This window comes from Apteryx mantelli, chromosome 14 (assembly GCF_036417845.1).
Source record: "Apteryx mantelli isolate bAptMan1 chromosome 14, bAptMan1.hap1, whole genome shotgun sequence".
In the NCBI taxonomy this organism is placed as follows: Eukaryota; Metazoa; Chordata; class Aves; order Apterygiformes; family Apterygidae; genus Apteryx; species Apteryx mantelli.
The window spans coordinates 18435953-18463224 of NC_089991.1; the positions used below are offsets into that span (position 1 = coordinate 18435953).

General features: G+C 44.3%; 1 protein-coding gene across 4 annotated transcripts in view; it reads right to left on the bottom strand.

Annotated features, from left to right (window-relative positions):
- The window catches only part of SLIT3 (slit guidance ligand 3), a 517687-nt gene that overhangs the window by 230530 nt on the left and 259885 nt on the right, over positions 1–27272 (bottom strand). For 3 of the 4 annotated variants that reach the window (XM_067304843.1, XM_067304841.1, XM_067304840.1), the window contains exon 5: positions 11343–11414. The exons of the other annotated variant lie outside the window; for it this stretch is intronic. In XM_067304843.1, coding sequence (XP_067160944.1) covers positions 11343–11414 — 72 coding nt within the window. The remainder of the gene's footprint in view (positions 1–11342; positions 11415–27272) is intronic. 4 annotated transcript variants of the gene reach the window in all.

Consider the following 27272-nt stretch of genomic DNA (forward strand, 5'->3'; position numbering starts at 1 on the left):
AGAGCAAAAAACCAAAACCCAGAGAACTAAACCCCAAAACATGCCCGTCTTTGCTAGCCCACTGTTATTCACTGAACCATTCCAGGAAAACCACTTGACCTCCTTGCAGCAGTCATCTTCCTTATAAGACTGGTTTTAAAAGCAGGGCCTAATCAATAGCGGATGCCGCATATGAGCTGAGCTGAAGTGTATAAATTACATAGAAAATAAAGGAGGTGCAAGGGTGAAACTCATGTATGGGGCTACCAAGGGGTCATGAAAGAAAGTAGACCAGAGAAGAATTCAACCTCATTTCTAAAGCTGACTTTCACACAGAAAGATCCATTTCCCACCACACGTCATGACAAGAAGTTTCTAACTTGTTTTTAAAGGAGAAATGTTTTGCTGCCCTGAGAAGTAGTCTGGTTATGGGAGTCGTATGTCCGACACCTGGAAGTGTGGCAAGAACTGCTTACAGGAATCTTAATGCAAACCATTTGCATTAAGAAATCTTGTGCGCTATGTCACAGTTTTATAAAAGCCTATTATTTTATCTGTTTAAATGAGTTATGACTTTCGCTTTTCCTTTCTTTTTTGAAAAAAAATTATTCTAGTATTATCATATCATGACTGCCTTACAGTTAGCTTTGACTGACAGGATATTGAGGCAGAATTATATAGTGAAACATTCTTGAAAGCTTCATGTCCTTTCAAAAGGACAAGAAATCCTTACTTTCTCTGGTAAAATGAGAGAAAGGAAAAAGAATTCTAAGTGAGAAAACAGCACATTGTATGAACTGCGTATGCATTATTATTACAGTGTTACTGCACTATTGTTCAATGATTTGGAAAAATAACTTCAAAAAGAGCTTTAAAAAAATTAGAAAAGATGGAAACAGAGGTTACTTCCACATGGAGACAGAATTCTCTCATTTGTTTCTCTGACATTTATGGGTCTACCAAAGGGTAAACAAAAGCAAAATTAGATCCCACAGGCTTTTGGTTAAAAAAAAAAAAATGTGGAGAAAAATGATATTCCGTAGCAGAAAGCAGCTGTACAAATGAGACCATCATCTAACAGCCCTTTCTAACGCTGCTAGCTTGCATTCTCCCTGTGTCAGCTGGTCTAAAATAAAGGGATTTTTATTCTCGTCTCCCTCAAAGCTGTTTTACCAAACCTAATGTCAGGTTTGCGCCCAATCTAGTGTACACTGCTTCTATTCATCTCATAACCGATATCTGAGTGCCAGAGTGCCCTGGGTGCTTCACTTAAAGTTAGATCCGTATTTGGAGGGAAACATTAAAGAGGCAAGCACAAGCATTAGTCTTCAAAACAAAACAAGACTCTCCATGCAAACCTCTTAATATCCACACATGATTTTCATGACCCAGGTTTCTATTGAAGAAATTTTCAAATGATGTAGCAAACCAGTTGTTTAAAAGGACTGGATAATATTCCTTGCTGCATAAACATCATGAACATATGTTTGTATAAACACAATTTATGATTAAAAGACTGTAAAATACAATTGTGCCGCAGCAGTTGCATTTTCTTTCCCTTAAAAAATGTTTTCTTTCCGAGGCATAACAATTTTGTACTGAATCGAATTGCAGGTGGCTTTGCCTTCCTAGGGCCTCTCCATCTCCTGGAGCCACCCAGCTGCAAGAGAGCGCAGCCACCGAGCGGCTCGAGCAGGAGCGCAGTCATTCCCCTTGGGCTCGGCAGCTGGCAAGAAAGCAGCACGGGTTTTGGGTTAATGCCCAGCTCTGCCCTCCCAGCGAGCGCTGCGGCAGAGCGGCGGGTTCGGCGGCCCGCAGCCGCGCTGGGGTCGGGGCGCGGGACGTCCCTGCGGTCGAGGAAGAGCAGCGCCAGAAATCCAGTCCCCTGTCAGTCACTGAAGTTAGTTTCTGATCACTGCGTTCTTGAGCAAGCATATATCTGTCTACTTGCCTGTTCTGCACCACGGTTTTCATCACTTTTTGTTTTTTTTTTTAACAGAGATCAGGCTGAAAGCAGCAATCACTGCATTATCCAGAAAAGTTAATTCAGAGCTGAGGAAGTTCTGTTCACCTTAAAGGGCGCCACAAACCCAGGAGCAGCGTGGCCACCTGCAGAACGAAGCATCGCAACCCGACCGCAGCAGTCGCGCTGCGGCAAAGCGGCCGCGACCCCGGAGACGCCCAGGGCGCCCGCCCGGGGAGCCCCGAGGCACCGCGTCCCTCGAGGGCTCGTTCGCAGCCGGAGCCGGGTTGGGGCAGAGCTGCTCCGGCCGCGCAGCTCCCGCGGCAGCCCCCGGCTCCGGCACCGCACGGCCCCACGGCCCGGCCCCGGCCTCGCCTCCGCCCAAAGACCCTCCTGCCCTCCGGGTAAAAGACGTGGGCTGCTCCGACTACGGAGCCATGGTGGGAGCACGGGGAAGAAAACGTTCAGGCGACGGTTTTAACTTTGCCCGAGCGGAAGAGGAGAAGGCCGACTTTGTTCTGCTGCTGGACAGTATTTACAGCCCCCATGTATTCACGGCTCGGCGCTAAACTGATATTGCTGTGCTGTTTTGGCTGGCGCGTGCACACGCTGACCCCTCCGTGCCCGGCACGGCTCCCTACAAGAGGTTTGCATTAAACGTAATGAGGCAAATGACAAAATCAATAAGCCAGGAATGGTGGGGGCTATCATAAAAATGATGTAAATTCAGAGTTCACCGTGGTTATGAAGCTATTTAGAATTATAATTAAAACCAGTACTTTTCTTTTTTTTCTTTTTTTTTTTTTTTTTGAATAAAAGCTCCTTTGACAATCATGGATGAATGCTGCAGAAAATTTTCAACAAAGGTGTTCAAAATTAAGGTACGGCACAAAGACAGGACAAATTATCCAAAGATAAACTGTAGGCAAAGGTTAGCCTAAAAAAAAGGACAAAATAAAGAAAATTTGATTTTCATACTATTTCCACCGATGTCACATTCCATTTTAATCAAGTTTTACATCAAAAGGACAGCAAGAGCACCACATAGGCTGCTTTTGAACGATGCCATTTTCTGGAGTTGGTTTCCATCAAAAAGACTTTTACAAGACTGTGAAAACAGCAAAGGGCCAGATCCGCTCTTCGCTACTTCCGACGGGAAAGCGGCACCGCCGCAGGGGTGTTCCATCGACGCGCAGCCCCGCTGCGCGAGGAAAACGGAAGAACGAGCCCAGAAAGCGCTGGGCAGAGCTCCGCAAAACAAATAAGCGGGTAAGCCAGCGCTGCAAATACCAGCAACTCGCTGCCTTTACCAGACCTTGGACCCCGGGCAGCGGGCGCTGCTCGAGCTCAGCAGCGAGGGAGAGGCCAGGAACGGCGCTTGCGCCGCGCGCTCTTCCCAAGCCCCTTCCCAGTGGGAGAGGGGAGACCCGGAGAGAGGCTCCCCCGGCACCTCGCGGCCTCCCTCGAACATCGCCACCAATGCGACAGGCGGCACGTGGACCACGTCCCAGTTAACCAGCTTCCCAAAACTGATTTTTCACCGTCTTCCACCTACAGGACAGAAAAACTAATAAATTTCCACATGACTGCCACGCCGGGGCTCTCGCGCGCAAACACTGATGGTTTCGCAGTGTCTGAGCGGCGCAGACGGGCCCCGTGCGCGAGACGGGCTGTTTTCCGACGGGGTCCCCGCCGCTCTTCAAAACCCGCGCTGGCGGCAAGCGCGCCGAGCTGCTCCGAGCGCTGCGGGAGGAAACCTCTCCGGCAGGGCAAGGCAATGAATTATGCAAACTAAAAAGCACGGGGAAGAGCGGAGCAGAATTTGAAGTAGCTGGAAAGGGCGACTTCGGCCTGTGTGATTCACTTCTTTCGTGTCACCAGCATTTCCGCTGGTACCTTTAGGATTTTGCCATACGAACAAGGAAAGCACAGCCTTTAAAAGATGTTTGATACATACACATTTTACTAGAAGAAAAAAAATGGTATTTATGCTTGTCTTAAGCTTACAGGAAACATTAAAAAATCATGGTTTGACCAAAAAATGTAATACTGAGAACTGTATATATGGCAGTGGATATGCTGAATAAGAAATTTGGTAAATCAAAATTAGGAATAGCCTCATTGTAGAGGTATTCAGCTCTGATTTTATCAAAATATTAAATATTTTAAAAACATTAAATGCCGCCCACACATATATCCTACACTAGTAAACACTGTTAGCTGATGTACTTCTACGATATAGGCAGAGCACACTTGGAGATATTTCACCTTTCATTTGTCCGACATTTCACTCGGGGGAAGGGAACCAAGGCTGGAAAATTGTTCTCCAGGAACGATGGCTTGGCTTCCAGTGGACGAGCTGCTGGCGCCAGACCCCTCGTGGCTGGGCAAGCCCACAGCTAGGGCCCCCCGCCCCGAAACACCCCCTGCCCTGCCCCGGCACAGCCGCGCAGGGGCGACCGCCACTCTACTTAATGCAGAAGTTTCATTAAAAAAATTCAGCGGAGCACCTTCAGCGCAAATGCCATGCAAAACCCACCAAAACCGCATTGCCCAGCAGGCAAGCTGAAACAAAACCGCTCCTCGTGGCGCGGCGAGAGGCACGCGCAGAAGTGCCAGGGCTGCAGCGACACCTGAAAACCCCAGCCTGGCGCGGCAGGCGCGGCAGCGGGGCCGAGAGCGGGGCCGAGAGCGAGCAGGGCCGAGAGTGGGGCCGAGAGCGGGGCACTGCCCCGACGGGCTACGTGCGAGGGAAACGAGAGCCGCCGTCGCCGCCGCGGTCGAGGAGCTTTGCTCGCCCTGGGCCAGCGCTCCCAGGGCTCCTCCGCAGGGCTTTAGGGGGCAAAGCTTCACCCCTGAACTCCCCAGGACACGGACTGCAGGGCTGACGGGGGCGAAAAGGAGGAGGAAAGCTACGTAAAATGATCTTTTCAGCCCCTGGAGGGTTCGAGGGGCTTGTCTCTATTTTGCAAATAGGACTATTTTCAGGGCCGGCTATGCTGCCATACCTCTGAGCCGTTGTGCCGACTCGGAACACACTCAGAAACATCAGCTGACATCAAAGCAACCTGCGGTCTCTTCCATAATACAAATTTATGCTTTTCAAAATTCTCATATATTGATATTTAAAATATATTGCGCCTTTTATGCACATCTTCAAATACAGACACATGTTGTTCAGCCTATTGAAAGATACCTAAGCAAATACACAAGCCAACATGCACAAATCAATTCTCTTCCGGCTATTTCCTTGCTTTTATTTGAGTCCAGCCGCTGACTATAGCAGACTCATTCCAGATTTTGCACCAAACAAGTGGAAAATCAGGTTAACTGATTATCTCTCTCCTTTTGTTTTATTTTATTGAGAACTGCAATAGTAAATCTGAAGACTATATACAAACGTCATGAAATTAAGGCCAAGAATTTTAAAGGGATCAGGGTAATAGTTTCCCTTGAGAACCCAGATTAAAGTAGTTAAGTTTTCTAGTGCAACGTTTCATGAGGATATACTGCATGTTTATGTGCAGCAAATAACTCACAATCGCTTGCTTGCTTTCTACTAGTGAAATGGCTGCACACAAATCAATCATTTCTTTGGGTTTATTCATTATTTTAATTAATTGGACAAGTATGCTTTATTATTTTTATTCTGTCACTGATTGGTGAATATTATAAATACTATCTGCAGTGTTGGGTTGTGATGGGTAGAAAAAAAATGACATAGGAATATTTTTGTATTTTGATGAGGTGAATGCAAAATACCTTTCCAAGTAAAGAGCAAATTCAGCTTTTTCCAAAACCTGAATGTGCAATCTGGATGTTTAATTTTTGTAAAAATCACATGGATCAATGCTAATAGTAGATACACAGAGAAAAAGTAGGAGTACCTTCCAAGAAAAGCTATATAACAAATAAGAAGCTAAAACTACTAGTCACCAAAATATTTTACAGTACTTGCAAAGCTCTCATTTTTGACGTTGTATAGGTAATGTAACTACTAGGAAAATAAATGTACGCAGACTTACAGAAGTGGTAAATGTTACATATGTGCTGACATATTTCTGCATTTTTTTTTTTTAATTCTAAATGCTTAATCTCTTCCTCCAAAGGAACCCTTAGGGCTATAAAGCAGCAGATTACCCACAATTTCCCAAGTGGCCCCTGGATGCAAGTAAAACAGCTTGCAGGTCTGATAATATGAAGTATTATCTTGTACGCAGCTGTGAAATATTTAGACACAAGTGCAATGAGCCCATATTATCACAACAGATGAACCTGGTAACTTGTGTTTTTCTGCATCCCAATGCTACAAAATGCTATTGTCTGGGAAAAGCGCAGAAAAGGAAAAAGGCTGAAAGCCGAGTAAGCACAGAGCTGCGTTCTAGCGAATCGAGAAGGAGAGACGGCGGCAATGCTTCGCAAAACGGGCCGTAGCTGCGCAGTCTGACGCGGCTCTAGCGCTGCGCGGCTTTCAATGGGGGCGTCCACCCCGCTCCGCTCCGCGGCCCCGCTCCGCTCCGCGGCGGCGCCGTCCCCCCGTCCGCGCGGCGCCCGCCTCGCAGCGACTCGCGCCGCCCTGGCCGGTGGGAAGGGGAGGACGGCGCACGGCAGCGCCGCAGCTCTGCGGACAGCTGGGACACGGGCCCCCTCCGGCCCCCGGCCCCGGCTGCTGGAGGGGGGCAGGCGCAGGCGCCAGCACCACGTCTGCGCACCCTGCACGCGGGCCAGGTGAGCTGCCGCGCCGTCCCTTTTGCGGAAGGAGCTTCTCCTCTAGCCGGGAAGGAGCGACGCCTTGGGGAAACGGCCGGCGCCGTGCAACGCTGCAATAACGCTGACCGCAGCGCCGCAAAACGCAGGAGCAAACCTCTGCCAGGCGAAGGCAGGACGACGCGGGCAGCAGCTCGCTACGGAGAGCGCTGCTTTGCCACCTGCCCTGGCATTTGCCGGGAGGCAGCGACCCGACGCCTGCGACGCAACGCACCCTCCGACCATCGTGGAGGTGCCCCCCACGTCCGCAACGCCGCGCGACGCCCCCTCGGCTCGGCCGGTTACGCTCCGCTCCGCCGTCCTGGGGAGCGCAGCGAGGGGAAAAGCTGGGAGCACGCCGCCGACCGGCACGGCAGCCCCTCGAAGGAGCGGCGGCTGCCGGTGCGCCACCCTTGCCTGAGTGAGCCTCTGCTTGTTCCTGTTCTGGGAGCAGGACTGAGCCGAACGAATTAGGCTGGCGAGGCCTGACCGAAGGGAAAGCGCAGGAACGCCTCCGCAGGGGCGCAGCCCGCCGGACGCCACGGTGCGACGCGAGCGGGGCCGGCGCGCCCGGCTCCCAGCAGCGCCTCCGCGTATTCTTCGGATGGAGGACCACGGCTGACGGTGCTGAGCTAGCCCAAAGCTCAGCAAGACCCAAATCCAGATACTTTAATTCTTGAAATAACTTACTCGGGGCCAGATTCCTGCAAGAAACATTTCCTGCTCTCTGAGCAATGAGTAGCAGAAATTGAACGCAGGTGTGCGCTGTACGCCGGCCTCCGCCTGCCCTCGCTTGTTCAACGCTCTTTGCGAGACCGGGGAGTAGCGATTACGCACCTATTCCACAATATGTTCAAAGCGTCAGTTTGCTCCAAACGCCTATATAACTGCACTATACGTAACTGAGAGTTCATGCTCACTAATCTTTCTAAAAGCAATGGAATTATTTCTATATTTTAATTATAAACTTACTAATTTATTCTTTCTGTATGCAGATTCTTCCTTTGCATTTTATGGCCAAACGGCAGAAAACACTACATATGAAAATAATTCCTATAAATAGATTTCCCACATTTGGGGGTTTTAAAACCTCAGTTTCTCCAGCCTCTACTTTGGCTTTGTCTCATGGAAAAATTTTGGCCTCCCTGACATTTTAAAGTTCTTATTTAGCGCAATCCTTACATATCTCATTTTCCTGGGCCCACTGCTCTGCTAAGATGATGAGAAAAGGTGAGAAGCTTTTACCATTTAAAAAGAAAGGCCTGGTGAAAACAAACAAACAAACAAACCCACAAAACACTACTTCTGTAACACTTCCTTTTTTCTTTCAAATCCTCTTAACATTTATTTTTTCCAATGGCTACAGTGATGCTGGTCCCAAGCCAGTTTTGTAGTTCTGGTGCCAGAGGGACACAGCTGAAGACGCTCTCCTTTCTCCGCACAGACAGCAGCCCCTCTTATCTTAAAATCAGAAGTCCTTTTTTCCACATCAGTATGCCCCACAGCTGCTATGTACCCGGCCACAGCCTGCCAGTTTGTATTCCTTACCGCTGCTGCCTAGGGTGGCTCTTGCAGGTTTGCGACCAGCACCCACTCTAATGCATATTATGCCCTGTACAACACAGCCCTGACGCTGCCTACTTCACTGTCTGCATCCGAACGGCATTCATGCCCCGGCTCAGCCTACCGCATTACTTTTCTGCAGTTTTTCCAGAGGGACACTCTCCAAGCTGCTGTTAGAGACAGCGTTAGTCTGGAGGCTTTAATGCAGGCTGGCAATTGCTGTGTCCCTATCATAATATCTGCTGAGGTACTATTTTTTCCATGACATTTGGACACTTTATTTAGAAACCAAAAGAATTTAAGGCCATGTTAAATGTCAAGCCATAAAAGCAGAGACAATTCAATGCCAGCCTTCCCCTACATGAATTTTCAAGAGAAACCAGAAAGAAGTGGTCAGCGGAAGAATATATAACTTTGTTTCTTATGTCTGAAAGCCTCCAAGATTGCTCAAAAATTTGCTTTAAAGGGTGAAAGAACCCTGATACAATGCACTAAATCTGCAAAGGGATAACCATAGAAAAGGCCAACCCTGCTGCTATTGTGTTAGCGCACAGATGTCAGAGCGTCACCGGGAGATTAGCAGTGCAGGTGTTCAGACAGCTGAATGGCACCGAAAGGCAAAGACTCATTCACTCCATCGAGGAGCTCCAGCACTCGTGCTCGTTGGCATGGCCATTTCTGTGACACAGAAGGGGGCTTTTTGGCTGCCAAATCGAGACTGAGAATGGGAGCTGGCATGCTTTAGCTTCCTGCCTAAGGCTTGAAATATTAGCTTTGCTCAACTTGCATCACACCCTTACAGTTTTCACTGCAGAAATTTTAACAATTTCCCAGCAGCAAGTTGGCTCAGGATTTACTCACACTTTTCTCAGCAACTCCCAGGCCACTAGCCTGGGTCTGGAAGCAACAGTCACCCTCACTAACGAACCACAGCCACCCTCACTAGCAAACGCCACTGGACACGCAATTCAAACACTCGCTATCAAGAGCAAGTGACTACAGACCGGAGTGAAAAGTCTGCTTCTCCCACTTTCTGAGCGTGTCTTCTGCTACCTATCCCAAACCACCATAGCGATGGCTCAGATCAGCACATCTTTCACTGGCCTACCAAGCCCTGTGCTCCAGCTGAGCAGGAGTTTGGACAAGATGACCTCCCGAGCCATTTCCAACCGGAATTGCTTTCTGATCCAGTGATAACATCAGTATTCCTGTAAGATGGATATCCTGAAAAGAAACACCATCTATTCTTCCTCTAGATTACACAGTGTAAGTAAAGTTCAGGTTAACATGACAAAGTGCCATGTTTTTTTCTAAACCTACAAACTCCTTCCCACAGCACCTCCATGTTTTTCAAGTGTTTTCCCTCTTTTTCTCCTGTGTCTTAAAACCTAGACCTATTCACATGGGTCCTCTGATATACCTCCACTTAAGAGAAACATTAAAGTCAAGGCTTAAATGAATTTAACTGTGTTCCCCAAGCTATGCTTTCTCAGGCTGACCTTCAAGAAATAAGCTTTCATACTGAAAAGCTAAAGCTACTGTTCAACATACAAGAAGGAAGTAGCAAACCATTGAAGAATCATAAGCTTAGTATGCTGAAGGACTCCAGAAACAGCTGTGTATGTTATGGGACACGTAAAAGTCTTCAGGTTCTCCCTAGCCCAAAGTTTCACAAGGAAGCTTGCGCCAGACTTGGAGACAGTAGGGAGGGTGCTCGGAGTGACAAAAGCAGCTCACAGGTGTCTTTGCACCTCTGTTTACCAGTTTGGAGGAAGGAAAGCCCTGCTTTCATCTTCTGTAGTGTTGTCTCCATTGACGTGATGTTCCCTGCAATACAGCACTGCTAGAGAAAGCACAAGGATCGTGCTTTGCCTTTGGATGCAAATGTGGTCACGCTCTGACTCACTTCGACCGCCCGTAACACTTTCCATGCTGCCTATAGAAAAATTTAGTCTGTACACTTAGGAGGTTTTCCATCATGCAAACAAATGAAAAGGAGCATAGGTATGCAAGAGTGCTCATCGACAAGGGTTTTGTTGAGATCTCCTTCTGTTGATTTTTCTACTAAAGAAACTACAAAAGTCCACACCATTAACCCAGTGCTTACAGTATTTAACACAGTGGGGTCTCAGACGATAGCTGGGCTAGCTGTGGGATAACGCAGTGCTCATACTAATGGCTTTAAAATGGCTTAGTACACGCTTACTCACAGTTTAAAAACAAATAAAAGGAACATCTTGCTTCCCTCTCTGAGAGGGGCTGAGAGTTTTCTCAGGAAATCCGGACTCTCGGCCAACTTGCCGGATGTCGCCCCCTTTCTCTGCAAACTTTGTGTTGACCCTACTCATGCCAACGGTGTGCGTGTTTGTGTGCATGTGCACACAAATGCACTTCTGGTACACAACGCACAAGCAGCTTCTAACAGCTCTGGGAACATCGAACAGAAAGTCTGTACGTACACATACTTCAGACTGTAAGAGAAAAAGGCATTGGCCAAGCTAAGAGAGAGTAACTTCATTAGCACAAACAGCAAAACCCCACTTCTGTCTCTTCAATGGCTTTTTAAAATTACTTAAATTTTCAAGACAGACTGTCAAAGCAGGCACAGTTAGTTTCTCATGCTTGCTAGGTTCACACATCACCTCATCTTTTGAAATTTGCGCTCAACTAGTGTGTCCACGTGCCGTGTTTTGACATGCTTACTTCCCACCGATGTTGGTAGGACAGAAAATTTCAGCTAAGCGAAATCATTCAGTTTCACACAAAACCTCTACCAGATCTTTTCTTAGGCATGTAGTGCTTCAAGGCACGGACTATGATTTGACTGGCTTTTGCAGGGTAAGACTGCAGGGAGAGGTAAGTTCTCTACATATATGTCTGTCTTTGCTCAAAAATTCCCAGGTGTGTTGGACCAAGTGGACCAAAGTAGCGTGTGAGGTCCTTGCCAATAACCTGCTTCGCACAGCAGAGTCCACAGCTCCCCTTGGTGCTGCACAGAGGTGGACATGTGGTGGCCAGATAACTAGTAACTGCCAGGTGTAAGCTAGGGAGAAGCTTCTTCACCACAAATATTAATGAAGTTGTCACTTACAAGTTCTTCACATCGATGATTCCTCGAAAGGCCTTCCTAGGGATTCCTTTTATCTGGTTTTCACTTAGGTCTCTGAATAAGGGAAGAGAAAAAAAAATTGTATTACTAAAGAGAACATATTTCTCAAATCTCCATGAGATAATGGAATGTAACATGCTTGGCCAAGTAGATGTTTCTCGATTCATTGCACCACACGATGATCTCAATGTCCTTTATCGTCTCAAGAAGAACGTGGCGTGAGCTGAAAGGGCTCTCCACCCAAAACCACCAGAACTGGCAATACAAACGCCAGCACTTCCACAAAATACCACCTAAACGCAGTCACGACACTAGCACATTGCTGTAGTTCATTGTCAGCGTACCTGCAGCTAAACCCTACGCCTTGAAACAGCAACCCTGTACTGTATGGGCAAAGTTTTCTCGCCAATTAATTGTTAATTTACCACCTGTAAAAATATAAACTGTAAAAACACTGGGCGACCTATGTTCAGATTACAGCTGCTCATTTGAAATAAACTTTCAGGAAAAACATGACAATCATTCCCTTAATTATTTTTCAAACTTAGGACAACAAATATTTTTATTCACTGCATTAAAAAAGCACTGCACTGTGCATCAGCGGGAGCTACAGCATTTTTAACCTTGGTTAAAAAAAAAAAGAGGCAATTCAAGATGTCTTTGTTGTACTTAAAGTGCTACAAAATATTTCCAGCTAATTCATTACATCTGTGTTATAAGCGCACACAGAGCAATGACGAACACTCTAGGTTACAATTTTTCTGTTACACAACCCTACGTTCAGTTGCTTTTTACTTTGTTGTACTATAACTATCAAAATTTTCCAATTTTGCAACCACTATCAGCTAAAATAGGGTGTCGGGGAGGGAAAGGGAAGGAAATAGAAACAAAATCAGAAAGCTGGGCTGTTTTGCTGCTAAAAAAAAGCAGCACTCCCAATGCTTTCTCAGTGGGTGCCCTGCCAGCATGGGAAAGAGGGAGCAATTTCAGTCCAATCCGGGGTGCAAAGTGTGCAGAAGAGACGAGTGCAGGAAGATCAGAGAAAAACAGAAGGCAGGGAAGAGAAAAATGGAAGATATAAGCAAGCGGAGGGAAGGGAGGGCACAGGGCTGGACGAGCAAAGGGACAAAGGCAGGCGACAGGGAGGGACAGGACCTTACCAAGCACGTCCTTTTGCGCCGTTGGGGCACTTTGTTACCCGAGCCCAAGGCTTTGCCCCATTTTCAGGAAGAAAGCCTGGCTTTCTAATGAGGATTAACCTAAAAGGCACTCATCTGTACTGTAAGTACATTCTGTGGGGCAGCGAGCCCCCTTGCTAGTCGCCACCAAATTGGCTTTATGGAAAGAGGGACCAGGAATCACAGCCTGTCACAAAAGCCCACATTGACATTTCAGGTCAAGCCATGTCACACGGGGCTTTCTGCTGTTTTCCATCAGGCAGATAGAAAAAAAAGGGGACTATGTCCTTGTCATGAGCCTAATTCAATTTATACCAGTCATGCAGTCTACACCAAATTCTCAAAGTAGCCACAATTGTTCATTCAGACCACCACAAACAAAAGTGTGCTGCTGGGTACAAGTCTCTCTTTCAAGCTAGATTAAAAATCTTCGCGACCTTCACAATTTGTTTAACACTGATCTGCACCGCGACCCTTCCTTCACCTCCCCTTTCTTTTGCCAGCAACAAAATATTAGTCCTTTAAAGACAGACCTTCACCCCAGACAAACGATCAGGCAGCCCGAACGGAGAAGAGCAGGAAGGAAAGCGCTTTGCAGACCTGCAAGACGGAAGTCTTACGCTGGAGACCGCTTTCAGGACGAGGAGGAGAAACTTTGGCGTGACAGCGAGGCATAGCACAGCCACAGCCAATGGTGAAAGTGCAACAAAATGCCTTAGGAAGGCAAAAATTAGTAAGGTCTGAAAGCAAGAGATACACTGGCAAGAACAAAAAGGGCTTGAACAAAGTCAAACTGTGAGCTCAAATAAAATACACCCCAAACCCTCAAGTTATATTTGTCCAATGGTTTATCATGCACTGCTTCAAATCTGCTTTAAGAATAAATTCATGTTTTACGTATTTTTTCTGATATTATCATGGTCTAAAGGGGCTAATTTGCATCATTGCTTTCTGCTTTGTCTTTGCGCTTAGATCTCCCCAGTCAGGCAAAAACAGGAGACTGTGGGAAATCCACCCTTTTCTACGACACTCTGCTTGTAAATTGTATTAATGTTATTTTCCAGTTAGGCACTCTCCTCTCGCTCACACCACTGCCTCTATAAATCTCTAGGATCGCGTACTGATTTCATAAGTATCTCTAGCGGTCTGCAAAACAGACGGCCGGCACGGTATCAGCGATGCCGCACGGAGGACAAGTCAAACCTGCATGCCTCATTTTCGGGAACCACCTTTTCTCAGCTGTAATCATGCCTTTTAGACGCGATTAGTAATAGCGTTCATCTCTGCTTCACAGCGACGTGCCAAACTTTGGGTAAGGTAACTTTTCATTAGCAAGCAAACCCCAGCCAGGCTCATCCCATGCGCTCCTAAAATCCCTCCGAGGGAGCAGAAGGCTGCAACCAGCCATTTGTCCGCACGGTTCATCTTAAGGTTTCAGCTTTTCATTCCCTGCTTCTGTTGGTTTCACAGCAGACATAACGGGAAGCTCTCGTTAACAGCATGTAAAATGTTATTTATAAATAGTAACTGCAGAAAAGCAGATAAACTAATGTAACACCAAAAAAAACCCAAAGCAAAACAAAACAAAAACCTAAAAAAAACAGACAGACAAAAAAGAATTGTGGCATTCAAGAAAAATAAACAATGAAACTGAAGAAAAACAAATTATGATTCCTAATACGTTTCCTATTCCTTACACAACGGTTTCAAGCCACCTATTCCTGAGACACAAACGGCAGAGGAGTCTGGCTCGCTGATGCATGATGGATCCTGAGGAGGAAACACATGAAAAACTCCAGCTTTGCAGAAAAACAGACTTCCAAAAATCCTTGCCCTGGTGGACAACGGCTAACAGCCCACAGAAAGCCTTCAAGCTAAGGCCAAACTCAGAGATGTGCTTTTATGGGATCAGGAGCCTCCTGTTTCATGGTGCACCGAGCTCCCTCTTGGAGCCAAGGCAGCAAGCCCTGCATCTCGTGCTGCCCACGTGGGTAACTCGGGTAAAAAGAGGAAAGAAAGAAAGAAAGAAAGAAAGAAAGAAAGAAAGAAAGAAAGAAAGGAAGAAAGGAAGAAAGGAAGAAAGGAAGAAAGGAAGGAAGGAAGGAAGGAAGGAAGGAAGGAAGGAAGGAAGGAAGAAAGAAAGAAAGAAAGAAAGAAAAGCTGTTTAGGTGATGCGGGCCGCTGTCCTTAGTGAAAAACGTGCCTTAGCAGGACTTCTCAGGAAGTGCGAAGGGCAGGGAGATGCTGCGACCCCCGAACGCTCCTCAGGGAACCGCGATCTCATCCTAAGCGTGCCCCTGCCCCTCCGAGCAGGCGTCCCGGCTGGCAAAACGTGCTAGGCCCGCGCCTAGGCAGGCCACCGAGGGCAAAACAGCCGCAAAGACACCGAAGACCCTTGGCTTCAGGTCTGCATAAATCAGAGAGACAGCCGCCGGGGCTCGCGTGCCCTCGCTGCGCCGGAGCCACACGTCGCTCTAAGCCAGACTCAAACAAGACCTGGCACGAGTCAATAACTTTTTTAGTTTTTAGTTTTAATTTAACTAAAATGCTTTGGACACAGATTAACTCCCTCTGCAAAGCACAACATTGTTCTGCTCATCTTCAAATGTGAATTGCTGAGCCTTACTGGATAAAAGGATTGGAAAGGAAAAAATAAATAAATAATCTGCTGACGTTTTCTAAGTGGCCCTGTAGCCTTTGCTACAATGCCGGGTTTTAGCTTCCTGCTTTGACACTGGTTATTGCATCCTAAGTGAAACTTCAACCATCTAGCACAGCAATAAAATACATTAAGACTCTTTGTTTTAATTTGCCGGTGACAGAACATAAATCAGTTAATTGGAACATGGACCCTATGAACATTCATAAAATAAGAGCCTGCACTTTAGCTATGATGGCTATAGCTACAGATCTAAACCAATAAAATCGCTACTTTAATACAAGTTGCAATAACACTGAAAATAAGAAATATTGTATGAAAATCAAAAATAATAGCATTATACTCTAGGTTGTCTCCCTTTTCAAAAACAAAAACAGAACAAAATGAACCTTTGCACATTTACCAGTAATTTTCCAGATCTTTTTGGATGTACATACTCTAAAATTAAAAAAATTTTTTAAGGAAAACTGCCCAGAAAGAAGCTTGATTGAGAAATATTTATTGTGGTTGAATGCTACTCCTTATTTCTCCTTCTCAAGTGGACTAAAAGATCATCATTCAGTGCTATCCAATAAAGAACTGGACTTGCCTTTAAAGTCAGAAGTTTAATGAAAAGACTTAAAGAACTACTCATCCACACGCATCTTTCCTGATACGCTATTGTATGTTGATCCCATAACAAAACAGTTAACTCACAGAGTTAACCATTAACACAGAGAACAAAAGTTCAGCTAAAACAAAGGACAAGTCTGGATTAACTACCAGGACCCCTTCAAGTGTTTTCTCCCTTATCCACAATTCAACTGCTTCTTTGGGATAAGAGAGGAGAGCTGACCCACCGCTTGCTTGTACTGTTTGACGTGAAAACATAAGCCAAACACAGACTGAATCGAGTGCATATGGCTCGAGAGAGCAAAATAACTAATTCTTTCCTTTTTCCAAAATCTCTTCCTGACGCAGTAATATTAGAAACTTTACATCTTTTAGTTTTATTTTATAAAGCAAATGATGGAAAGGTATGAACATGGATTTTCAGAAAGCATTGGCTTGCCACCAATGCTAAGAAATAAACACTTCACACTCTCCAGCTGCAGTACATGCAGCTGAGAAAAATGAGAATTAGTTAATATTGCTAGTTTGTTTACATTCTTTTACCAATGAAGATTTTTGAGTTAATAAACGTTTCCATCGTATGTATTTACCAATACTGTAAAATAAAAAGATCTTGAGTTTTGTGCACTATTCAAGGTTAGTGACTATTCTTCAACTCAGCGTTTCCTTACAGTGACTCCAAAGACAGGCTGAGATACTTTAGAAAAGGTCACATACTTAACAGAACCTGATCACTGCAATTTGCCTCATTAGAGGTAGTTTTAATTTGTACAGTAGGTTATATATAAACTTTATCCAGCAATGCTTTACTGAATTAAATACCACAATTAAGGAGTTAAAGAGTAACAAATGGGGAAAAATTAGAGAGTATAAGCCAAAGAGAATAGATATCTTTCCAAATAACATCATAAAAGATAAGGAAGTCAGCGGAGCGGGGAACGATACAAGGTAGCTCTTGCTCTTAGAACAGCATCACGGTAAATGCTTGAAATGCAAGAAATGGATAGGAATTAGTCGTGTGGCAAATGTCTCTAGAGGTGTAAGTGCCAGTAAACACAGGCTCAAGGATGCAGATGCTGAAATCAGACCAAAACCAGTTTTGCAAATATATTCAACCACATTTTTTAAAACAACTTTGTATCACATTAGGCTCGTATTTCATTTACAGCAAAGACCCATACTAGAATTTTTCCTGCTCTGCCAAAATTTTGTGACAGCTTTTTAACGGTTAAAAATAATATTTAGCACATCCAACAGCTAAATATTATTGTCATCCGTGGAGTCATTGCCCTGCTACTCACACAGCTTTTCAGGAGCTTTGCAGTATTAGGGTTTTTCCTGTTCTGTAGATGGACTAACAAAGAACTGAGCTGGCTGTTCAGAGTAATTCAAGAACTTTCAACCTTGTAAATACATGAGATATATTTGGATATTTATCATCTTCCAGCTGGGAGAAGCATTGACCCAATCAACATGCCATAATTGTAATAAGAACAAGCTGTGGCGAGCCTGACACTCACATCAGCACCTCGATACCCAGGAGGGGCCTCACGCCTTCAGCAGAGCAATGAGTTTTCTATGACCAGAAGTTCAGCGGAAAAGATGGTATTTGCCTGACATAAAGCAGCAGTTATAACTCTCTGTCTACAAGGGAAAAACGTACAAGTCCTGTTGCTGATGCGCTGCAAGGCAAGGACTTAACCAACGGTATTGCATAGCACTACTCTGCAGAAATTTAGTGTTACTGCTGATTTTTTGAAAGGCAAAAAAAAAATCTTCCTGCTACCACTGGAGTGAAAGATACTGCCAGCATCTCAGATCTGCCGAACGAGAGCAGGTCCTACCCACGTTTGGTACCCTGAGCAACGCAAGGCGATTGCTATTTTTGCTAAATATAATACAGCGGGATATCAGTTCACACAGTGGGAGGAAACCCTTTACAGGTCTGGTTTGTTTGAGAGAGGGGATTTTGCTCTAAAATTCCAGTTCAGCCAGGCGGCAGTGCTTTCACAGAGTCAGGCACCGCTGCGCAAGCAGGGCTGCTGAGCCTCGGGAAGATAAAACACCTTCCTCTCCCGGTGGATGGTATTTTATTTGGGGGTGACAGACAGCAGCTCCAGGCTTGAACATCCACGCAGAGCTGCACGCAGTGTAATTAACCCCGGTCACACTGGGCACAGCCTGGCTTTGACGAGCTGGACGCTGAACGCAGGCTGAGCGCAGAGCTTGGCGAGCGGAGTCAAGGAAGAGGAAGACAATCTCAGCAGTACATAATTATTTTAGCATCATCTTCCTCCTACTCCAAGGCCAAATTAAAAACCATCTGTTTATAAAAACCCATCACGAGCTCAAATCTGCATGGACTTTGACAGGTTCACGACTCCTGCCCTGATGTGATTAAGGGAATCACTCAGTGCACCGCAAAATCATTCTAAACTTTACAGGAACAGAGATTACACATTTGTGTTCGCTTTGCAAGAGGTTTTTAAAGTTTTTTATTTACTTCTAACATAGAAAGTACTTGGTTTCACTAAACTAGGCACAGTGCTGCACCATTTGGCTGTTAATGCACCCAACACAAAAACAGAAAAGAAATTAACTCCATCAAAATGTCTCCTACAAGGTTAGCAAATATTTTTATATTATTTTAAATGAACTGTAAAGATAATCTATGTGTCAGCGCTCCATTATGGGCAACATTTGTCTTTATGACTTTTACAATTCTTCCCTCCTCACACCACTTCCAAAATACTGAGCAAAAGCTGATCAGACAGTTTGTAGGAGATTCATTGTGAAACCACCCATCATGAAATAGCTCAGAGTTTTATTTTAGAAAGCAGCATCTGTTTAGGCTTTTGGAACCTACACACAGAGGTAGTATTTTACCCCAATGGCTTTGCATTCAACGTTGGATATGTCCCGGCACAGGAATGGGCAAGTCACTGACCACGGACCCAGAGGAGCACTTTAAGAGGAGCAGCACTCCTCTAGAGATACGATAAAGCTTCTAACTAATAAATGACAGTAACACTTTTTTATTAGTTGTATTTAATGTAGAACTTTAGTGCTTTACAAAGAGGTATCAGTACAATTAATCCTTCCTTTCTACAGAGGGAAAACGGAGACCCAGAGATGTTATGGGACTAGACCAAGGTAACCGAGCAAAGAGTGGGAAGAGACAGAAATAAGACTTGCAAGTCATATACATCAGGTATTTCAGTTTATGCAACTTACATCCTAAGTTTTAAGGTATGTCGCAACATTGGCCCACCAGCAGAGAAACAGCATGCACAATTTTGACAATGTATTTAAGAGAGTCATTTTGATAGATAAATCTCTTTTTCTAGGGAATTTTCCAGCACCATATACATTTGCAGCTGGATCGCTGACAAACCAAAATGAGCCCAATGTGATGTTCTTGTTATACAATACCAAATTCCACAAATGCACTTCTATTCTGCTGTCCTACGTCCAAGTGAGATTACAACGCAGAGCCATGAAAATGATTTAGAAGGAACAACGTATACCTCAGGGAGTTAGGAGCAAACTATTGATGTCAGTGGAAAGAAAAGATTCTCCCAGTGATTTTTTTTTTTTTTTTAATATCCAATTGCTGTTAAAATTGTGAATTCAAAAGTTCTCTCACTGCTTTTTGATGTTAAAACATTTTGAAAGTAGAAATTCAGAAACATGGAGGCTTCTCTTTTTTAAGATAATTCAAAAAAACACCTTTACAGTGTTGAGCTGTTGTCTGTTTTATGCTGTCATCTCTTGAGTTGTATTGGAAAGAGATCCTATGTACTTGCAAATTCTACATGAAAATAAGCATGCAATGTTACCCTCTTCTGATCCAGACCAAAAATTTAAACCCTGTTTAAGTACAATATGATCACTTAGCAAAAAGGTATTTTTAGATTTTTGGTTTTGTCTTTTTTTAAATTTGGTGAGTTTTTAGTTTTAGGTGATAAGATGTGAAACAGATGAACTATTAAACTACACCATCACCGAATAGCTGATCAGCATTGGGAGCAAGGCTAGCCTGTTAATGACCTTTTTCGACCTAATTCTGACTTTGTTAATGATGAATATTTTTACAGCAAAGATATTTTTTAAATTTCCTGATGTCTTCTGAAAAATACCTCCTTGACCAGTTATATTCTGATGCACATAAATGTCACACCGTAGAATAAAAACCATGGTTGCAAAATTACTTATTGAATTGAGGATATACTCCTGCACTTTAGCTATGAAAACAGACTATTTTCATAGGAGTAGGTAGCAATTGCATGTGTAAGGATCTGGGCTCTATTTTTTTATGATCTCCTCCAGAAAAAGGCCAATTATTTTATTTGTTTGCACAATCACCATAGGCATTTCTGTGGCTATATAAAAGTAATAAAAGTCATACTGAACCCATGGATTGCAAAAATAAATTACAGTGAAATTCCATTCATTCTAGTGAGGTAGAAATGAATTGCAAATTGTTTGAATGTACTGCAGTAAGAAAAACAACCTTCTGGTTATAGCTAAGCCCTGGTTATCATAAGGCTATTATTCTGCGGTAGAAAGTGCACCACTGTAACAGGGGCACCACAGTCCAATGCTTTACTCTAGATGTAATAGAGTTCTTAAAAATAAATGATAATACTAGACCAGTAATATCTGTTGCGGAGATATTCAGCCGTCTCTGCTCCATTAACAGCTACTGAAGTCTTAGCAAAACAGTTTTATGCATCTTGCCGCTTTTTTCTTTCATAATATTTTAGCTTCTATTTTTCCTCCATGACTCCTCCTTTATATCTTTCCCACTATGATTCGTTTAGTTCCCAAAAGCCTCTGTGAAATACTGCAGATGTAAGAAGATACACTTCAGATTGGTTTTGGAGTCTTAATTCATTTTTCCATGTGGTTATGATATTTAGATTTACTAGACCAAGATGCTATACCACAAAGTGGTTAAATCTATTGGGGATATTCATGTAAGATGCAACTGTTTAAGTAAAACTAGCTTCTTTTTTATGGTAGACTACATGCACCCACAAGCTATTCAATCATTTCAGAGCAGATCTGCCCCGACCATTGTAGCTGAATGACGCCTACAGACCTCCTTCCCCTGTTTTAGCCACATACATGAGAAAAAATCCACTGAAGCATAACCAGACGACTCCTCCTTTTGAAGGACTCCCTAGGTAGGCAAATCACCTTTAGCAACTCCACTCTATGCACAGAAAGTTTATCATTTGATTCTGCTAGGCTTTAAAAAAATCATCTAAATAGAAGAAAGAAGTTTTACAAATACACTAGTAAAATCAGCATGCTAGCTAACAACATAGATCTACACCCACATCACCTTTCAGCTAACATACGCATTTAAAGCAATAAATTCCTCCAAAAGAGAAGCCAGAATATACACGTACTCGTAGTCACCTCAGCCTATTGAGTGTTTTATTGTTCTAATTCTTTGGTAAATCTCCTATCAAGGAGTTAAAACTGTATTTAAGTGTAAGCTATAATCAAGACAATTTGCAAGAATTAACAGTGTTCCTAGAGCTAATTTCCTTACCGCTAATGAACAAATCTGGGCTGCATAACATAAACATCATAAGGTGAATAAGTTATGTGAAACCAAGCAAATATTCCTTTCGGAAAGCTTCAAGATCATACTCTGAAAATAGATTCATTTCTTATCCCCAAACACCTAAAATACTCCTAAAGAGATGAATGAGTAGGCATGTGCAAATTATTTTATTAAATTATTTCCAGCTTTTGTCCTGAAGAAGACAAGGAAACAAGGGCATTACTCTGATTCATCAGCAAACGTCTTCCTTCAGCGATCCGCAAGGATTTATCTGCACAGAGCCACTTCCAAAAATGAACTAGGCTTTCTTCTGAGTCACTGTCAAGCAGGTTACTGAATTTCGGATTGACTATGTCAGCTCAGAAAATTAAACTAAATTAAATGTAAAAAGGAAAAAAAAAAAAAAGCAGATAGCGGACGGGGAGAGGGAGGAGGGCCCCTGCGCAACGAACTCAGGAGGCGGCAATGAAACGTCCACGCGTTCCTGTTGGGTCATTGAAGCACTCAAATCAGAGAATATCGAATTCCAAAGCCATTTGATTTCACCGTTGCTGGAAAGGCTGATAACTTTGTCTAAACTCTGCTAGAGCTATGCGAGTCTGCAGAAGAAACCGGGCCTGACGACGATGCTCGGCTTTCAGTTACCCCAGACTTGAAGTCTCTTCAGTTTACAACAGAGCTGTTAAGTGTCTATGTTAGCAAGCTTTTGAAAAAATGAGTAGCTACGGGGTGTCGTGTATGCATAGCAGTGAGCACAAAATGATTCACAGGAAAGCCTTGGACAGTAAAAATGGTTTGCTGTACTTTCAAACTACAGCTTGGTCCTTGGCAAAAAGGACCCTGAGCTAATGCACGGATGGACAAGTCACCTCACCTGAGCAGCAGAAGCTCCGCACGTACCGCTTCAGGTTATGAGCTACGTTCAAAGCTGTACTAAAAAACAAGCAATACAAGTGGTAAGGGGGCTCATGGCATTATTTTTATTTCTGGCAGTGATATAACTAAGCTGGCCAGAAAAAAATGGCCACCCAGCATTTCTGTTTTTAATAAAATCAATGCACTACCAAAGTGACAAAAAATTCATTGATTAACAACTCAGAAGTAAACTTTTTTCACAAGAAACGCTGAAACGAAACGATACAGCCACTGAACAGGAGGCTTGCTCACTGTGTTTGCTCTATGCTACACTTTCACACACGTTTTAAAGCCTTTACAATTTCTCCTTAAATCTTGTATTTGATGCTATAAAATTGAAAACCTTCTCATACGGCACAAATACTTCAATTTTATCAGAAGACAAATTCTATTCATGCAATTCCATTACAGAGCCTGGAAAGTTTACATTCCGATATTTGTTATTCACATCATTGCTTCCAGATGCGCAGACAGAAAACCAACAATCAAGAGACAGAAACTAAAAGTCGGTCAAAAGATACAATTTCTGCACCACAGTTCAACAGAAAATTTTTTTGTTTGGTCCCAGACTGCAGTTCAGGGTGGACTCTGTTTTCACCCTAGCTCAGATGCAATCACCCGCCTTGCTTTGCATGCTCAGGTTCTGGAAGGACAACCCAAAATACTGGAGAGCTATGTTTAAACCAGGGAGCAGCTTAGTCCAACTAAACCTGTCCCACCTGGTTAAATTTATATGATTATGATATAGATTATATATAACTATAAAACACATGGTTCCAATGTTGTTTCTAGCTTGCACTCTTTGTTCAGTCTTTCTGAATCACGTAACAGGAGAACGATATGAGAGAAGAAAGGTAAAACGGCACAGGATGGTGGCGTCGGGAGGCATTACCAACACTTCACCAAGACCAGTAATACAGTAGAAGTATAGCATTACATCTGCTAAATACTTTGAATTTGCACCTGTAACATACGTGCTGTGATTAGTAAAGTCACATAAGCACCAGAAACGGCGCTTAAGTGGAAGCACTGAATGCACCAAACATACGCGCCTTACTCAGAAGGTGCTGTATTAATAGAAAAATAGCGGCAGATGCAAAGACTTTCAGTCCCTGCCGGTATTAGTGACCGGACACTACAAGAGAAAACAGAGGCCACAGGAAAGAGGCAGCGATTGCTTCGGCTGCTGCCCCGTGCCTGGTGCCCGGGAGCAGCCCGGGCCGGTGAGAGCCACACGGCGCAAGCACCAGCACCGCGTCCCGGCGCGAACCCGGGACCGCTCTCACCAGCTACTGCAGCAAGTCGCGCATCCGTGCCGCTTGGCTCCGGGCGGACGGGACGATGCTGCCGGCTCCCGCAGGAGGCAGGCAGGCAGGCAGGCAGGCAGTGCCCGCCGGGGAGGCGGTGGCCGAGGGGCCTCGCTGCCACCCCCCTCCAGCCCCCGCCGCGAGGCGGCGGCACGCTCCGTACCTGGCTCGCTCCGCGGCCACCCGCTTCCTGGCCCGGCTCGGCCGGAGTTTTGCAAACGAGCAGGCCGGGGAGGCGAGGCCCCGCGACACCCCCCAGGGCACGGCGCTCCGCCCGAGCCGCCGTGCCCCGCTAAATCCTCGGGAAAACCCTCACCCAGCCCAGCGTCACACCGATCGAACAACCTGCTAATGCCGAACTAAGATTTTCCGCACCTATCTCCTTCAGTCGTCAAATTTCGGCATGCTTTTAAAGCAGCGTAATATTTACAATCATACTTTCAACTTGCCTGCTCTGCCCTGCCGCCTTACCGCCCAGCCGAAAGGCAGGATGAAGCCGGCATCGGCGCACCGCAGCGGCACCAGAGCGGGAACCGGCTCCTTAGGCGCTACCCGCCTCTGGAGAAGAGGAACCATCAGTGCCACGAGGGCAGCGGAGCTTTTCCTTTCCAGGGCAAAACAATGACCTAAACGCGGGACTAGGCCGTAGTACTACATTTCTAATAGAGCTGTGTTTCCACAGCGGCCAAAAAAGCCTAACTCACGGGGAAAGAGCGACCCTTCGCTGGCAGCGACGAACCTTGCCGGGCCGGCTCCCCGCGGGCGTCGCTGCCGCGGCAGGGCTGGGGCACGGCCGGCCCCGGCAAACACCGACCTCGCGGCCTCCCGCCCCACCTGAAAGAAAGGGTTTTCCATGCGCTTGGAGGAATGAAGAGGGGAGTCACGGAAGCCAAAAAAGCCCAAGGCTGCCTTTTTTTGGTATTTTCTCTAACGGGAAGCAAACCCCACGCGGGTGCCCCGAGGCGCGACGTACGCACCGCAAGCACCTTTGCTAAGACAACATAAAATTTCCAAGCACATAGTTAATGTTCAAATGGCAGAGTATATTGATTCGCTGCCCATCCCCTAGTATCTTAAGTTTACCCAGAAGACTGTTTTATTTAATTAACTTGGTGCTTTATTAATATAAATATTCCGCTATTGATCATAAGAGAAGCTGACGCATGTTTGAGTCAGGCATACATCAGATCCATTTAATGGAGCTCCACTTAGAAGAGTAGTTGGCTCTAAATCAAGGTAAATGGTAGCAAGTGCTCCTCTGGGATGACAGGGCTTAGCTGGATCTATAACGTTTTTACGGAGCTAGTTTTTTTAAAAGCAGCCAGCGTATGGAAATTAGATATGAAAACGGTCTCTCCTTGCACATATCAATTAAGCATGTCAATACCTTAATTAAATTGCTCAACTTAATGAGATTTATACCAATGAATATGTTTTATACTTATAATAGCTTTTTTGGCTACCGTTCAAGATGTCAAATAAATTGTGAAAAGAGGATTAAAAAAGTAGTAATTGACATTCTGAACTGAAGCCAGTATTTTTTTCTCTCATTTTTTTCCTTCATTCATGTGATTTTGGAGAACATATAAATAAAGTAATGAACCCTATAATAGCTTTGCTTTTAAAAATGTCTTTCTTTTCCAGTTCTAATCCTTCTTATCAAATTCTCTGTCTAAGTAGTACACCATTTGAATTAAGCAGCACTCCAGCCTAAATGAGTATAGGCCTTTCTCTCCTTTGAGGCTCACTATTACTCCTCCCTTCCAAGTACAAAGGAAGTAAAACTTTTCTACCCAGAAATGCAGTTACTGTGAAAGACTTCTGTATCAGAACCTGGCAGCATAATGCTGCGAGGGGCACGTATCCTGCCTCGCCGGCAGTGGGGACACGTACTCTCATCCTGGCCTCCTCCTGCTTGTACCCAGCATCTCTGACCCCAACCAGACACAACTTCCCAACATCTAGACCATGCCTGAAGACATGAGGCAGAAGTTTCAGAAAATATTTTTTGGAGAAAAAGCTTTTTCAGTCCTTTGATGCTTTACAGTGCTCTAACCCACAACCAAAAGCATCAATAATATGTATACATATATATTAAAAACAAAAAACCAAAACACTAACGCACTGCTATTAAAAAAAAAAATCTCCAAAAACCAAAATACCCTACAGTTTGCAAGCTGCCTCCCCAGGTCTCACTGGCCTCACTAGCTTCCCAGTGAAAGGCAAATCTAAGTAATGCTGATTAGTAATAACTGCTGGATTGGAAACTCTAAAATAATGAATTGCACTTTAGCAGGTTGCCACTTAGAGATAGGCCACGGGAGACAAAAGGTTTATGTTCAGAAGTGCAAAAATATACAACACGGCCTTAGAACAAAGACGTAACCAAAGCAAATATCTTTTGGACAACTGTAATCCAGGGTTAAAGAACAGTGTTAGAGGCTACGTCTCCTGGGATAATGCCTGGGTCTGTCCTAAATATGCTTTTGCTACCTTGACAAAGTCATTACACATCTCTGACTCAGGTCTCTAGCAGATGACAAGGGACACACACCTTCCCAGGTGAGACTTCCCCCTCGCAGTTCTGCAAAAACACATGTCTACTCGCAAGTGAAAAGCGTTACAGAAACGCCTGGCCGGTACTCGCCAGCGCCCCGCCGGGGGCTGCAGCTGACCCAACCGCCCAAAGCGCCCTTTCCTTCGCTAAAAGCAGGCTGAGGAAAAAGGGTTGTTCGTGCAAGTCACACACAAACTAAACTTCTCATTCCATCATTACCTGGTAACAAGTATAAAAAGCCTGAAGATAACAAAAACCATCCCGGGGAACTACATGAAAGAAAAAACAAGCAAAATAATAGCATTTATTAGGCCTTCATCTTTTCTTTAAGCTGAATAATTCACTGAGTTTTATTAGAAAAATAATGCTCAGCTCAAACCTTTGCATAATTTACATTTCAGGTTTTTATATATTACTCTCTAGCTGAGAAATTTTGTCTGTAAATACTTCAAGAAGGAATTTATTTTAAAATCGCTCTAGCATCTGTGCTGCGCTTTGTAAAAATCCTTACTAAACTATCACCAAAAGCTGTGTGCAACCTGCTAATGTTCATTCAGAACTAAGAAATGTAGCGGCAAGACATTTTTTATGTTAACCAATAATTTACTAAAGGGTGTCTTCCCCAGACTTCTCCACTCGAACGTTAACAATAGTATTTTAACTGATGCACTTTGAGCGGCAGTAAGAGACATGCATTACAAGCTCCTTGACTTTATTTTTTATCCTCATGCAATGCTTCTTTGTAATGCCAATCTAATTTTTCTCCTTTGTCAAACCATTAAATCAATTTCTTTAGCCGAATTTCATGGCAGCATCTTCTGTGACAGTGAAGGATAAACTCCTTGATATAAATCAGTTTGTTATGGTAAAAATTTTAAAAATTGATGGCTGAAATGTCAGGAAAGAGGAGAAGGAATAATTGTATAAGCCTCATCTTACTTCTCTCCACTATTCTTACAAATATTAAAGACTTAAACTGATTTTCAGTTGATTAATACAAGCAGAATTTGCTGTCTTAATAGCAATGTTTTTAGCACACTGAAATACTATTATTTAAATAAAATGGAAAATAAACTTATTTGATTAGGGTCTCCACTCTTACCTAG